Genomic DNA, 17,265 nt, shown 5'->3' with positions numbered 1-17,265 from the left:
GTATGAGATGATGGTGACGAGGGTAACGAACCTGGACACATTGTTCTCGCCTGTATCACAACGTATAGGATCAGTATTGGGACGGCCACAACAAGAAACAATGGCGTGCTGTATGAGATGATGGTAACGAACCTGGCCACATCTTCTCACCTGTATCACAACGTATAGGATCAGTATTGGGACGGCCCCAACAAGAAACAATGGCGTGCTGTATGTGATGATGGTGACGAGGGTAACGAACCTGGACACATTGTTCTCGCCTGTATCACAACGTATAGGACAAGTATTGGGACGGCCACAACAAGAAACAATGGCGTGCTGTATGAGATGATGGTGACGAGGGTAACGAACCTGGACACATTGTTCTCGCCTGTATCACAACGTATAGGATCAGTATTGGGACGGCCACAACAAGAAACAATGGCGTGCTGTATGAGATGATGGTGATGAGGGTAACGAACCTGGACACATTGTTCTCGCCTGTATCACAACGTATAGGATCAGTATTGGGACGGCCACAACGAGAAACAATGGCGTGCTGTATGAGATGATGGTGATGATGGTAACGAACCTGGACACATTGTTCTCACCTGTATCACAACGTAAAGGATCAATATTGGGACGGCCACGACGAGAAACAATGGCGTGCTGTATGAGATGATGGTAACGAACCTGGCCACATCTTCTCACCTGTATCACAACGTATAGGACCAGTATTGGGACGGCCACAACGATAAGCAATAGCGTACTGTACGAGATGATGGTTATAAACCTGGACACATTGTTCTCACCTGTATCACAACGTATAGGACAAGTATTGGGACGGCCACGACGAGAAACAATAGCGTACTGTACGAGATGATGGTTATAAACCTGGACACATTGTTCTCACCTGTATCACAACGTAAAGGACCAGTATTGGGACGGCCACAACGATAAGCAATAGCGTACTGTACGAGATGATGGTTATAAACCTGGACACATTGTTCTCACCTGTATCACAACGTAAAGGACCAGTATTGGGACGGCCACAACGATAAGCAATAGCGTACTGTACGAGATGATGGTTATAAACCTGAACACATTGTTCTCACCTGTATCACAACGTATAGGACAAGTATTGGGACGGCCACGACGAGAAACAATAGCGTGCTGTATGAGATGATGGAGATGATGGTTATAAACCTGGACACATTGTTCTCACCTGTATCACCACGTAAAGGACCAGTATTGGGACGGCCACGACGAGAAACAATAGCGTACTGTACGAGATGATGGTTATAAACCTGGACACACTGTTCTCACCTGTATCACAACGTATAGGACAAGTATTGGGACGGCCACGACGAGAAACAATAGCGTACTGTACGAGATGATGGTTATAAACCTGGACACATTGTTCTCACCTGTATCACCACGTAAAGGACCAGTATTGGGACGGCCACGACGAGAAACAATAGCGTGCTGTACGAGATGATGGAGATGATGGTTATAAACCTGGACACATTGTTCTCACCTGTATCACCACGTAAAGGACCAGTATTGGGACGGCCACGACGAGAAACAATGGCGTGCTGTACGAGATGATGGAGATGATGGTTATAAATCTGGACACATTGTTCTCACCTGTATCACAACGTATAGGACCAGTATTGGGACGGCCACAACGATAAGCAATAGCGTACTGTACGAGATGATGGTTATAAACCTGGACACATTGTTCTCACCTGTATCACAACGTAAAGGACCAGTTTTGGGACGGCCACAACGATAAGCAATAGCGTACTGTACGAGATGATGGTTATAAACCTGAACACATTGTTCTCACCTGTATCACAACGTATAGGACAAGTATTGGGACGGCCACGACGAGAAACAATAGCGTGCTGTACGAGATGATGGAGATGATGGTTATAAACCTGGACACATTGTTCTCACCTGTATCACCGCGTAAAGGACCAGTATTGGGACGGCTACGACGAGAAACAATGGCGTGCTGTACGAGATGATGGAGATGATGGTTATAAATCTGGACACATTGTTCTCACCTCTGTCACAACGTAAAGACCAGTATTGGGACGGCCACAACGAGAAACAATAGCGTACTGTACGAGATGATGGTTATAAACCTGGACACATTATTCTCACCTGTATCACCACGTAAAGGACCAGTATTGGGACGGCCACTACGAGAAACAATGGCGTGCTGTACGAGATGATGGAGATGATGGTTATAAACCTGGACAAATTGTTCAGCCATTGCCTCAAGATCCGTGCCATCTGGCCGTCAATAATTCCAACATCGCGGGTAAAGCGGTTCATGATTCGTCCCGTTGGAGTTGTGTCGAAGAATGCCATTGGTTGTCTGAGAACGTTGTCCAGGAGGTTCTGGTGGAGTGTGGCAGCAGCACGGACCATCTGCGTGTAGGTGGCAGCCACGAAGAAGAATATCATGATGGCTGGAAGCATAATAAGGTTGGGAGGGATGAAAAGCTGCAAAGCAAAAACGAAAAGAGCATGAGCACAGAAATAAGCTCAAGCAGCATGTCTTTCTTTAACGATATAAAGCACGTTAGCAACGTTAGCACGTTACAACCTTGAAAACTCGCTTGAAGGTAGTATTGTTTGAACGAGACAAAAATGTTTACTATGTGTACATATTCTGTCAGTTTTATTCAGTTCGAATTTGTTGCAAAATTACAGCCTTGCGAACTGCATCAGAATTACAGTCCTCAAATGCTGCAATTCGATGAGGAGTACAATCATTCGAGTTTTACGTGTTTTCGGCACAATTTAGTAGTCTTAGACTAGCGGATTAGCATGTATTTCGATAAACACAGACGTTGGCATCGGTAATTCTTGTTGACTGGGTGGACAAAATGTACTGTACTCTGCACACAGCTAGATAATGGATTGTCTTACCCTGCGAGATGGTTGCTGCACTATACACAACTAGGTGTTGGATTGTCTTACCCTGTGAGAAGGTTGCTGCACTGTACACTGGTAGGTAATGGATTGTCTTACCCTGAGAGAAGGTTGCTGCACTATACACAGCTAGGTATTGGATTGTCTTACCCTGAGAGAAATTTGCTGCACTATACACAGCTAGGTAATGGATTGTCTTACCCTGAGAGAGGTTGCTGCATTGTACACAGCTAGGTAATGGATTGTCTTACCCTGTGAGAAGGTTGCTGCACTATACACAGCTAGGTAATGGATTGTCTTACCCTGAGAGAGGTTGCTGCATTGTACACAGCTAGGTAATGGATTGTCTTACCCTGAGAGAGGTTGCTGCATTGTACACTGCTAGGTATTGGATTGTCCTACCCTGAGAGAAGGTTGCTGCACTATACACAGCTAGGTAATGGATTGTCTTACCCTGAGAGAAGGTTGCTGCATTGTACACAGCTAGGTATTGGATTGTCTTACCCTGTGAGAAGGTTGCTGCACTGTACACTGCTAGGTAATGGATTGTCTTAGCCTGAGAGAAGGTTGCTGCACTATACACAGCTAGGTAATGGATTGTCTTACCCTGAGAGAAGGTTGCTGCACTATACACTGCTAGGTATTGGATTGTCTTACCCTGAGAGAAGGTTGCTGCACTATACACAGCTAGGTATTGGATTGTCTTACCCTGAGAGAGGTTGCTGCATTGTACACAGCTAGGTAATGGATTGTCTTACCCTGAGAGAAGGTTGCTGCACTGTACACTGCCAGGTAATTGATTGTCTTACCCTGAGAGAAGGTTGCTGCACTATACACTGCTAGGTAATAGTAGGACAACGATGTTGCATCGCTTGTGTTGGCCCAGAGGGTCAGGTTCTTCAGTCTTGGTTCGTCTGTCCAGACACTGAGCCAAACGTTGCTGAAAATCCCGGTTGACCGGAACAGCAGGAAGAAGAACAGGATGATCACCCCTCCCGTCACTCCCAGAGCCCGGAAATACGTCCGGATTACAGAACACTGCACCTTCAAGAGGCAGATGTAACTCTGTGAATAACTCGGCAATACAAAATATATCATCATCAAGCGTTTGATTGAAAAGGGAAATACAGTGAAAATGACATAATGGACTATATATCCTTCGTTTTGCAGAGAGAGAGAGAGAGAGTGAGAGCGAGAGAGGAGAGAGAGAGAGAGAATTGGTGGATGAGTGAAGCGGGAACGTGAGTAAATGAGCTGTTGGTGTGAGTGAGTGAGTGAGTGGGGTTTAACGGCGCTTTTAACATTATTCCAGTTATATCATGGCGTGTCAGCTTAATGTGACAGGAAAGCCCGAAGTGATGCAGGTCTCAGACGTTTACCACTTCGATGAAACCCATGAACACGGGTATGGTCCTGACAAACCTGACATAATCTGTGCAAACCTGGATTCGAACCCACAATCATAGGTTTCTGGCGTGCAACTCTGCACAACGAATCGCGGCGCCTCAGACGACTAGGCCACCCGTGACCTCTGTTGGTGAGCGAGTGAATTGGTGGATGAGGTTAGCAGGAAAACCAATGAATGAGCTGTTGGTGAGCGATTGTATGGGTACATACATGGGTATGGGTGAATGAATGAGCTGTTGGTGGATGACTGGATAGGTGGCAGGATGGGTAGGTGTTCGGCTATAGATAGCTAGGTGAGCTGGATGAATGGGTAATGATAGATGCAAGGGGGTGAGGAAGGATAGAAAGGAATATAATAGATGGTGGGTAATGAGAACATATGGGAAATGGATATATGGAAGGATCGATGGATGATGTGGAAATGGACAGATGAAAGAGTATGAAGATGGATGGATCGGAAATGGATAGATGAAAGGACACGGGGATGGATGGGAAATGTATTGATGAAAGAGCATGGGGATGGATGGATGGGAAATGGATGGATGAAAGAGCATGGGGATGGATGGATGGGAAATGGATAGATGAAAGAACATGAGGATGGATGGATGGGAAATGGATAGATGAAAGGGCAGAAGGGCAAAATGATCGATGGATAGATTGACGGGTGGTGGTTTGATTGATAAATGGATTATTAGAGTGAGTGTCTCACAGCTAGGCCATTAGAGGTGCGCGATATTACCGATATACCGGTATACCACGATATGAAATACCAATGAATACGCACCACAATACGTTTGGAAAATACCTGGAAAATGCGTTTTTCAAAATCATGCATATAATCTTGGTGGAAGATTTTACACTAGTGACAACACAAAATGGAAATGAAGAAATCAGCAACTATTTCCAGTGGCAAAAAAGTGAAACTATTTGTGAGAGTTTCCTGTTTATAATACTTGTAACCACTGCAACATCCCACATAATACGAAGTTGTCAAAAACATGTGGGGGAAGGCATGCAATATCTTGGAATACATATAGCAATAAATGAATCATTATTACAATAAATTGCAATACAAACTTCAGGCTAATACCTATCACCATTGGTCATGACACGAATTTGGCTCTTGTGTTACACAACCTCAGAAGTCATGGGGAATCAAGTAGTTCTGGTTTCCATGGGAACAACATTACAGATCAGGACTGACCCTGCCCAGCTCTGACTTCTCGTCGCCAACCAGACGATGTTCTTCCGCTGACCGAGGGTCTTCATCCATGTCTTCGTCCTCCATGTCCTCGTCCTCGCTATCCTCATCCTCGCTGTCCTTCCTTTCCCTGAGACGCCCAGTATCGCTCACCTCCCTGACTGACAAGTGCTGGAGACTCTTCAACTCTACGGCTGATGCCTGTCTGTCGGTCTGCTTGTCCTTGTGTTGGTCTGGGTGCAGTGTGGTTCTGATGACAGCCTGATTCAGACTTCTAAAAAAATGGAAGGGTAGGGTTTAACACGTGCCCATGATTAGTAGAATGCTAAATGGCGAATGAGGAATAAAGACCACCACAGACCACCACCGACCACTGAAACCACTCCGAACAAATACAGTGAGTGAGTGAGTTGGGTTTAACGCCGCTTTTAACAGTGTTCCAGTTATATCAAGGCGTTTCAAACAAATACAGACCACCACAGACCATCACCGACCCCTGAAACCAACACAGACCACCATCGACCACTGAAACTACTCCAAACCAATACAGACCATCACAGACCACTGAAACCACTCCAAATCACCACAGACCACCACAGACCATAACCGACCACTGAAACCACTCCAAACCACCACAGACCACCACAGACCAATGAAACCACTCCTAACCAATACAGACCATCACAGACCACCACCGACCACTGAAACCATTCCAAAGCAATACAGACTACCACAGACCATCACCGACCACTGAAACCACTCCAAACCAATACAGACCACCACAGACCACCACCGACCACTGAAACCACTCCTAACAAATACAGTGAGTGAGTGAGTTGGGTTTAACGCCGCTTTTCACAGTGTTCCAGTTATATCAAGGCGTTTCAAACAAATACAGACCACCACAGACCATCACCGACCACTGAAACCAACACAGACCACCATCGCCCACTGAAACCACTCCAAACCAATACAGACCATCACAGACCACTGAAACCACTCCAAACCACCACAGACCACCACAGACCATAACCAACCACTGAAACCACTCCAAACCACCACAGACCACCACAGACCAATGAAACCACTCCTAACCAATACTGACCATCACAGACCACCACCGACCACTGACACCACTCCAAAGCAATACAGACTACCACCGACCATTAAAACCACTCCAAGCCAATGCAAACCACCACAGACCACCACAGTCCATTGAAACCCCTCCAAATCAATACAGACCACCACAGACCACCACAGACCACCACCGACCACCACCGACCACTGAAACCACTCCACACCACCACAGATCACTGCAAAACACTAGCCAACATTGCATTAATGTTTATTTCAATAATCCTTTGTGTGGAATGTGATGTCGGTTCTACATATGAATTATTATTCCAACTAAATATATTATTTCTACACCCACCCAATGACCAACACATCACTAACAGGCAACAGAGCAAGAAACGTATGAACAACCTTAATTGAGGTCGGAAAAACAGCAGAAACTGTCCCAAGCGTTCTGAGACTTGACGTGTGGGCTTTCTGCAGTGATTAACACGAGATGTAAAAGCAAAACAATTTCCATTACACTTCACGATGAGGAAGAGAGAACAAAAAGAATTTGTTGAGGGTGAAAAGATTATAGTTAACCCATCAAAATTGAAACGAGAATGAAACTGAGGAACATTGATGATTGCTAATGTAGTGATATGCTTTTGAAGATGATCATATTTCGTATGATCATCATGAGAGAGACATGAAAACAGGTGAGGTGGTGAGGTGAAATGGTGATTAACGTCGCGTCCAAGATTATTGCACTTATATAGCGATTTGCATGTACGTGTGTGTGTTTGTGTGGCTGCTTGTACTAGTCCGGACTGATGCCGATTTATAGTGCCAGCTCACTGAGATACCATGCCGCAGTTTAACATGAATATCCCACTCAGACACAGTATACTGACTCCGAGCCGACCAGTCCTTGTTTTAGCCCCTTAATGCCGAGCGCCAGACAGTACCATCTTTTAACGTCTTTTGGTATGACGCGGCCAGGGATCGAACCCCGGACCTTCCGCTCTCCGGGCGGACGCTCTATTACTAGACCACGGAGGCGGTCTATGAAAACAGAAAATGATGATATTCATCATGATGTTAGTTGTGTACTAACTCTCATAAAAGCAAAGATTACAATGTGTGAGTGAGTGAGTTCGGTTTTATGCTGTTATTAATGAATGACAACAACAATTAGGATTCTGGGGCAGATATCACCTACCTGGGTGATTCAGAGAGGCTGTTGCTATCTGACTTGATTGAACCAGTTGTCTGTGATAGTCCAGGCTTGCAGCTGACAGGGGATGTACTCGGGGGAGGTAACTGTGGTATGGAAACCACTGATTCAACTCTCTGCAGCATGCCTGCCTTTATGTGGTCCACTGTATTGAATGGAGTGAAACTGTTATAAAGGCATGCACATACCAGTATGAGCAATATCTCAAACATACACTCAACAAAGAATGAAACAGATATACTGGTCCATCTGTCGCATATGCTGAACCACAAGGCAAATAGGCCTAAGCTTGTAAACAAGACACAAGACAAGTATGCTCATAAACTGTCAAATAATGGTGGACCATTTAACAATTATGCTAGCTCACTTAAAAATTGCACTTGTCCACTGACATATTACTTTGTATTCCTTATTTCTTTTTATATATATGCAAGGTTGACACAATCTATACTTACATTCTTTATCCTGTTCCCTGTCTTCAAGAACTGCGACACAACCAAGACTTACTTTCCTAATCCTGTTCCCCGTCTTCAGGAACTACGACACAACCAAGACTTACATTCCTAATCCTGTTCCCCGTCTTCAGGAACTACGACACAATCAAGACTTACATTCCTAATCCTGTTCCCCGTCTTCAGGAACTACGACACAACCAAGACTTACATTCCTATTCCTGTTCCCCGTCTTTAGGAACTACGACACAACCAAGACTTACATTCCTAATCCTGTTCCCCGTCTTCAGGAACTACGACACAACCAAGACTTACATTCCTATTCCTGTTCCCCGTCTTTAGGAACTACGACACAATCAAGACTTACATTCCTAATCCTGTTCCCCGTCTTCAGGAACTACGACACAACCAAGACTTACATTCCTTATTCTGTTCCCCGTCTTTAGGAACTACGACACAATCAAGACTTATATTCCTTATCCTGTTCCCCGTCTTCAGGAACTACGACACAACCAAGATTTACATTCCTTATCCTTTTCCCTGTCTTCAGGAACTACGACACAATCAAGACGTACATTCATTATTCTGTTCCCCATCTTCAGGAACTACGACACAATCAAGACTTACATTCCTCATCCTGTTGCCCGTTTTTCTCCGTCTCCTGTAACAGGTACGTCTTCAGGAACTGTGCAAAGGGGCCATCATGACTCAGCAGCTCTTCATACGATCCCACTTCAGTTATCTCCCCTTTATCCATGACCAGTATAACATCCACCATAGGCAGCCACTGCACGCCATGAGTCACAAGTATTCGAGTCTGTAACATGAACATGAAACATATCTGGAGGATGTTGAAAGTATTTGTTTCTTAGGAATCGACATCCGTGTGTTGTAAACAAAATACCACAAGTATCAGTACAACAAACCAGCATATATATGTCATATATAGATGGACAATGGCAGGCATAAACCAACACAATTAAAAGGCATGACAGGTTATTCCACACATTGAAAAAGGCTTCCATTAATAATGCATTCCCTGGTGTCCTATAACATGACTGAAGATGTGTTTGTCCTATGATACACGATCTGCCCCCTCCCCTTGTCCTTCAGCATTCCCTAGTGTCCTATAACATGACTGAAGATGTGTTTATCCTATGATACACGATCTGCCCCCTCCCCTTGTCCTTCAGCATTCCCTGGTGTCCTATAACATGGCTGAAGATGTGTTTGTCCTATGATACACGATCTGCCCCCTCACCTTGTCCTTCAGCATTCCCTGGTGTCCTATAACATGACTGAAGATGTGTTTGTCCTATGATACACGATCTGCCCCCTCACCTTGTCCTTCAGCATTCCCCGATGTCCTATAACATGACTGAAGATGTGTTTGTCCTATGATACACGATCTGCCCCCTCACCTTGTCCTTCAACATTCCCTGGTGCCCTATAACATGACTGAAGGTGTGTTTGTCCTATGATACACGATCTGCCCCCTCACCTTGTCCTTCAACATTCCCTGGTGTCCTATAACATGACTGAAGATGTGTTTGTCCCATGATACACGATCTGCCCCCTCACCTTGTCCTTCAGCATTCCCTGGTGTCCTATAACATGACTGAAGATGTGTTTGTCCTATGATACACGATCTGCCCCCTCACCTTGTCCTTCAGCATTCCCCGATGTCCTATAACATGGCTGAAGATGTGTTTGTCCTATGATACACGATGTGCCCCCTCACCTTGTCCTTCAACATTCCCTGGTGTCCTATAACATGACTGAAGATGTGTTTGTCCTATGATACACGATCTGCCCCCTCACCTTGTCCTTCAGCATTCCCCGACGTCCTATAACATGGCTGAAGATGTGTTTGTCCTATGATACACGATCTGCCCCCTCACCTTGTCCTTCAACATTCCCTGGTGTCCTATAACATGACTGAAGATGTGTTTGTCCTATGATACACGATCTGCCCCCTCACCTTGTCCTTCAGCATTCCCTGGTGTCCTATAACATGACTGAAGATGTGTTTGCCAACATGGGAGTCGACAGCACTGAGAGGGTCATCCATCAAATATATGTCCTTGTCACTGTACACAGCTCGGGCAAGAGACACTCTCTGCTTCTGTCCTCCACTCAGGTTGATGCCCTGGAACCACGAGCATCATCAAATTGTTGTAAACCATTGCCAACGGAATCTCACAAATTATAAGAGGGCAAGAGTGGCGCTACAATTCTCTGATTGTGGGTTGGAATCCAAGGTTTGCGCTGATTGTGTTTCTATGTTTGTCATCCCCTCTGCCCATGCTTGTATGTTTCAGAAGTAGTATACACTTACGAGGTGAGGTGAGGTGAAATGAGGTTTAACGTCGCGTCCAAGATTATTGCACTTATATAGCAACGGGCAAGCACGTGTATGTGTGTGGCTGCTTGTACTAGTCCAGACTGATGCCGATTTATAGTGCTAGCTCACTGAGATACCATGCCGCAGTTTAACATGAATACCCCACTCAGACACAGTATACTGACTCCGAGCCGACCAGTCCTTGTTTTAGCCCCTTAATGCCGAGCGCCAGACAGGGTAACAACAAGTACCATCTTTTAACGTCTTTTAGTATGACGCAGCTGGGGATCGAACCCCGGACCTTCCGCTCTCCGGGCGGACACTCTACCGTTAGACCACGGAGGCGATCTATACACTTACGACCAGAACCACTTCGAGGTCACTCACTGTGATATAACTACAATTACAATACTGTTCAAAATGCCATTAAATATAACCGACAAACCCTTTCCATATTCACAAGACACTCACCCACTAGCAAATCATAATCTCACCTTTCGGAAACAATAGGTCAAGAAGTTGGTTGGTTGGTTGGTTAAATTGTTGTTTAACGCCGCACTCAGCATTATTCCAGCTATATGACGGCGGTCTGTAAATAATCGAGTCTGGATCTGACAATCCAGTGATTAATGTCATGACCATCGATCCACGCATTGTGATCGATGACATGCATTAACCAAGTCAGCGAGCCTGACCACCCGATCCCGTTAGTCGCCTCTTACGACAAGCATAGTCACCTTTTACGGCAAGCATGGGTTGCTGAAGACCTATTCTATCCCGGAATCTTCACGGGTCAGGTCAAAATGGTAACCATTTCAAACAAGATGGCAACCCTTGCTAAATGTATTACAGTAAAGTGCATCAGCTTGGTCAGGTGTTTTTGTAAGCACTTTACCCCTGCTTGATGCTATCACCAAAGTGGTGCATTTCTATGATCTGAAACACTTTCTGATCACTTCCACAAACATCCGACACACAGTAATACTAACTGACAGAAGACCTGGGAAGATCCGGGTAGAAAATAGGTCTCCAGCAACCCATTCCTGTCGTAAGAGGCAACTATGCTTGTCATAAGAAGCGACTAGCAGGCTCGGGCGGTTAGGCTCGCTGACTTTGTATGTCATTGTATCCCAAAAGCGTAGATTGATGCTAATGATGTCAATCACTTTATTTTCTGGTCCAGACCCTATTATTTACAGACCGTCGTCACATAGCGTGAGTATTGCCGAGTGCGGTGTTAAACAACAAACAAACAAACAAACAAACAAATAGCTGACAGAATGTTCAAAGTGACGCTTTAAGAAACTCACTGACTCATCCATTTAAATAATCTCCTCTGCCAACTGAACCCACCTTCTCCCCGATTTCGGTGTCATCACCACCAGGTAGGAGGTCAAGGTCAGGTTCAAGGGCACATGCTCCTATCACATTCTGATACTGTTTATCCTTACACCGACGCCCAAACAGCAGGTTCCTCCGTAGTGTCATATGCTGTATCCAGGCTTGTTGAGGAACGTAGGCGACAGAACCCTGCACAGAGCCACATTCTTTTCAGATGAGAAGATGGCTATGTTTTTACAATAAGTTCCATAAAATGAAATAGACAAACTTGTCTCCACTTGTACAAAACAACCAACACTTCCATACCATAAACAACACATATATACCCCCTCCCCCCACCCCCTAGTTTACACTCACCTATTACCATAAAATAAGCCGAATTTTGAGGATCAGAAAAAAGATTCTGTAGAAAGGGGTCGGCTCAAGAAAAGGTTACACTTTCATCAAACTGCATCGTATCATCCGGTGAATGAACAACACTATAACAAACTTTGTCAATGAAAATGTAAAATTTGCGATTAAACATCACTAGACATGATGATTTACCATTTCGACTGTGTTTCTTGTTTTGCTAAGCATTGTTTTATATTCAGGGATTAGGATTATCGTGTGTATTGTCTGGAAGTAGCCATCAGCTGAACACACGTTTTCTGCCAATCTACCGATGATCACGTTAAAATACACACAATAATACGACGGAAAATAATTTTGATGCAATGGTCAGAAAACATAGTATCTTAATCTTCTATTTCACTACGAATAATATATTCTGATATCATGTTATTTTAATTGTAGGCTTTACTATATATCTTCATACTCATGATAATCATAACCAGGGTAATACGGTGGCACTTTTGTGTATTACCGGATATTTTCTTTTCGTATAGGCTTCTGCTTACAAAGTACCTCACATAGACTGGTGGGTGGGTGGATGAGACCTAGTTGCAGCCTCAACCTACCCTTGTTCACTCACTGACCAATCATCATCAGTGAGTGAGTGAGTGAGTGAGTGAGTGAGTGAGTGAGTGAGTGAGTGAGTGAGGGAGTGAGTGTGGTATAAAACCGGTACTGCTTAATCTATCAATACCGCGGTTGGATATGCTGAAGATAGGGTTCACACACTGTACCCATGTTGAGAATATAACGAGGGCCTTTGACGTGACGGCCAATGGGACTACCACCAGGCTACACAGCCGCCACTGCCACCAGGTGTCTGACTGTCCCTACCTTCATCTGCACAGAGCCTGACAGCTTCTCCATCTCCCCAAGCAGGGCCGACAGCAGGGACGACTTCCCGGCACCCACCGACCCCACCACCGCCACCAGCTGCCCTCTCCTCACTTCAACATTGACACTAGAACAAACAGAGTCAGGGTCTTGTAGTTCACGTTCGCGTAAATAAAATATAGCTAGAGTCTTGTATTTCCCTGCACTTCAACATTGACACTAAAATATAGCCAGAGTCTTGTACTTCCCCTGCACTTCAACATTGACACTAAAATATAGTCAGAGTCTTGTACGTCCCTACACTTCAACATTGATACTAAAATATGGCTAGAGTCTTGTACTTCCCCTGCACTTCAACATTGACACTAAAATATAGCCAGAGTCTTCTACTTCCCCTGCACTTCAACATTGACACTAAAATATAGCCAGAGTCTTCTACTTCCCCTGGACTTCAACATTGACACTAAAATATAGCCAGAGTCTTGTACTTCCCCTGCACTTCAACATTGACACTAAAATATAGCCAGAGTCCTGTACTTCCCCTGCACTTCAACATTGACACTAAAATATAGCTAGAGTCTTGTGGCGTGACACTGTATGGGTCAAGGTCCTCTCCGGTCAGATAATTGGACAGTCGCTTGATGGACATTACCTGCTTCTGTGTCCGGCGTGACACTGTGTGGGGCAAGGTCTTCTCCGGTCAGGTAATTGGACAGTCGCTTGATGGACATTACCTGCTTCTGTGTCTGGCGTGACACTGTGGGTCAAAGCCCTCTCCGGTCAGGTAGTTGGACAGTCGCTTGATGGACATTACCTGCTTCTGTGTCTGGCGTGACACTGTGGGTCAAGGTCCTCTCCGGTCAGGTCGTTGGACAGTCGCTTGATGGACATTACCTGCTTCTGTGTCTGGCGTGACACTGTTGGTCAAGGTCCTCTCCGGTCAGGTCGTTGGACAGTCGCTTGATGGACATTACCTGCGTCTGTGTCTGGCGTGACACTGTGTGGGTCAAGGTCCTCTCCGGTCAGGTCGTTGGACAGTCGCTTGATGGACATTACCTGCTTCTGTGTCCGGCGTGACACTGTGTGGGGCAAGGTCTTCTCCGGTCAGGTAATTGGACAGTCGCTTGATGGACATTACCTACTTCTGTGTCCGGCATGACACTGTGGGTCAAGGTCCTCACCGGTCAGGTCGTTGGACAGTCGATTGATGGACATTACCTGCTTCTGTGTCCGGCATGACACTGTGGGTCAAGGTCCTCACCGGTCAGGTCGTTGGACAGTCGCTTGATGGACATTACCTGCTTCTGTGTCTGGCGTGACACTGTGTTGGTCAAGGTCCACACCGGTCAGATAGTTGGGCAGTCGCTTGATGAGCATTACCTGCTTCTGTGTCTGGCGTGACACTGTGTGGGGCAAGGTCTTCTCCGGTCAGGTAATTGGACAGTCGCTTGATGGACATTACCTGCTTCTGTGTCCGGCGTGACACTGTGTGGGTCAAGGTCCTCTCCGGTCAGGTACTAAGACAGCGCTTGATTGACATTACCTGCTTCTGTGTCCGGCGTGACACTGTGTTGGTCAAGGTCCTATCTGTCCAGGTAATAAGACAGCGCTTGATGGACATTACCTGCTTCTGTCTCTGGCGTGACACTGTGTGGGTCAAGGCCCTCTCCGGTCAGGTAATAAGACAGCGCTTGATGGACATTACCTGCTTCTGTGTCTGGCGTGACACTGTGTAGGTCAAGGTCCTCTCCGGTCAGGTAATAAGACAGCGCTTGATGGACATTACCTGCTTCTGTGTCCGGCGTGACACTGTGTAGGTCAAGGTCCTCTCCGGTCAGGTAATAAGACAGCGCTTGATGGACATTACCTGCTTCTGTGTCTGGCGTGACACTGTGGGTCAAGGTCCTCACCGGTCAGGTAGTTAGACAGCGCTTGATGGACATTACCTGCTTCTGTGTCCGGCGTGACACTGTGTGGGTCAAGGTCCTCACCGGTCAGATAGTTGGACAGTCGCTTGATGGACACGAAGGCCTAGAAAACAACACAGTACATGAACCATAGTTCACTCTTCACCACATATACCAGGTACTTGAAGCAAACGCACTTTTCAAGGCGTTCATGAGAGATCATGGAAAGGCTTTCAAACCTGAGCCCTGAACCATGTCAATGGGTTTTCTGGTGCCTTACACCAGCATAGATACAGAGTTCGGCAGAGAGTTCATGGGTTGTCTGGTGCCTTTCCTGGACCAGCATAGATACACAGGTAGGCAGGGAGTTCATGGGTTGTCTAATGAGTTACCTGGACCAGCATAGATACACAGTTCGGCAGAGAGTTCATGGGTTGTCTGATGAGGGTGAAGAGACTGAGTGACACGAAAGCAGTCTCGGAATCCAGATAGTGGTTGTCAGACAACATCACGTAGATCACGAAACTCGTCAAGGTCACCTGAGGGTCAAATAAGTCTTCAATATTAAGACACAGCAGGCTTCCCAAAGGTAAAACATTCCATGTTGTTTTACAGTACGTTTAGTCAAATTAACACGAGATTCACTGGGTCAAAAGATCAATAGGTAATACATGACATAAACGTCATTATCACAGCATGCATCTGCGGGGTCACAAAATATATCATGTCTTAGATCTAGAGACGTTGCGTTAACTACACAGAAGGATCATGTAATATTCCAGATTCAAAACAATGGGTTTTGGTACACAATCCGTAGGACGTGGAGTCATCCCACAGGTGACATGCTTACCTTGTCAGATTGCTTACGGGGCTTAATAGCCTCTTTGCTCATGTGGACAAGAAGGAAATATCAGAAGACACAGTAAATTACGTTTATAACAAACACGCTTAAAAGAACTGACGGAGATAAAGAAATGTGTTTTTATCCCGTCCATTTGCTGTATATTTGCTGTATGTATACTGTATATATGCTTATAACGAACTACGGTTATAACGATCAAAGGTTAGTTGTCCCTTCGAGTTCGTTATAACCGTAATTTGCTGTATATGATTCGAATCCCATCGTGCCCGATACACTGGCAACAGACGTGGGGCTTGAAATTTCACATCTTATCAAAACTTCAGTTTAATATTTAGTGTAGCTCGCAATTATTTCACGTTAAACAATATTTAGCTTAAACAGTTCCACAGTTCTATTTCAAAATCAACATTTCATTTGATTGTTGCTCGTAATTACACTGGTTCGTCTCTTCCAGACTGCCAGGTTGCCATAACATAGCTTGAATATTGTTTAGTGCACCATAAAGTTAAACATTAAACGAGGAAAAAACATAAAGCACCATTTGATCTTCCATAGGAATGAATACCTAACCGAACAATATTTAATACACTTAACCCAATTAAAAATAATGAGGTCAGAATATTTTTTTAAAAATATGATTATTTTCTCTTTAATAATTGTCACCCGTATATATCTACAAGTATTACTTTTGTAACATACCTGACCTATCGATATCACACATATATCCTGACACAACCTATAACATTTGAATATAAAAAACCTCCAAGTCGATCATCTCTTTCACGACAGCATGTTATTTTTCATACTATCCATGAACAATTTGGTTGTTGAGGAGATTTGCTTCAGCATTTTAGGTAACATTTCTTGTTGACAATGTCCCTCGAGAGACTCCTAGGTTGTCTCCTCATTGAGACGTTGCCTGACTGAAGCTGACTGACCAGGGACGGTCGGGTAGCCTAGTGGTTAAAGCGTTCGCTCATCATGTCACACGGGTTCGATTCCCGACATGGGTACAATGTGTGAAGCCTATTTCTGGTGTCCCCGCCGTGATATTGCTGGAATATTGCTTAATGCGGCGTAAAACCATACTCACTCACTGACAGGGTCACTGACAGACTGACCAGAGTTGGAGCCCCCGTGAAACAGAAGGTGTTGACAGAGTTCAAGATAGCCAGCTTCTGCAGGATTCGGATCTCCGTGTTGCGAATGGCGGTGATCTTTTCACGGAACGAGGCCTCCCAGGCGTATAGCTTTAACACCTGCAGTCAGTCAGTGAGACATCATTTTAAAAAAATAGGTTTTATTT

General features: G+C 45.1%; 1 protein-coding gene across 1 annotated transcript in view; it reads right to left on the bottom strand.

Annotated features, from left to right (window-relative positions):
• LOC124120153 (multidrug resistance-associated protein 1-like) overlaps positions 1-17,265 on the bottom strand; it is a 64,505-nt gene that overhangs the window by 12,967 nt on the left and 34,273 nt on the right. Inside the window, exons 11-25 of the mRNA XM_048398633.1 lie at positions 17,081-17,218; positions 15,490-15,636; positions 15,058-15,221; positions 14,815-14,999; positions 14,489-14,593; positions 14,165-14,269; positions 13,925-14,027; positions 13,191-13,317; positions 11,976-12,152; positions 10,260-10,427; positions 8,906-9,095; positions 7,812-7,971; positions 5,537-5,807; positions 3,735-3,969; positions 2,149-2,459 (exon numbers count right to left, since the gene is read on the bottom strand). Of these exons, the coding sequence (XP_048254590.1) occupies positions 2,149-2,459; positions 3,735-3,969; positions 5,537-5,807; positions 7,812-7,971; positions 8,906-9,095; positions 10,260-10,427; positions 11,976-12,152; positions 13,191-13,317; positions 13,925-14,027; positions 14,165-14,269; positions 14,489-14,593; positions 14,815-14,999; positions 15,058-15,221; positions 15,490-15,636; positions 17,081-17,218 (2,586 nt within the window). The remainder of the gene's footprint in view (positions 1-2,148; positions 2,460-3,734; positions 3,970-5,536; positions 5,808-7,811; positions 7,972-8,905; positions 9,096-10,259; positions 10,428-11,975; positions 12,153-13,190; positions 13,318-13,924; positions 14,028-14,164; positions 14,270-14,488; positions 14,594-14,814; positions 15,000-15,057; positions 15,222-15,489; positions 15,637-17,080; positions 17,219-17,265) is intronic.

Source organism: Haliotis rufescens, unplaced genomic scaffold (assembly GCF_023055435.1).
Source record: "Haliotis rufescens isolate VD_foot unplaced genomic scaffold, xgHalRufe1.0.p SCAF_18, whole genome shotgun sequence".
Classification (NCBI taxonomy): Eukaryota; Metazoa; Mollusca; class Gastropoda; order Lepetellida; family Haliotidae; genus Haliotis; species Haliotis rufescens.
This window is presented reverse-complemented; position numbering and strand designations above follow the sequence as displayed.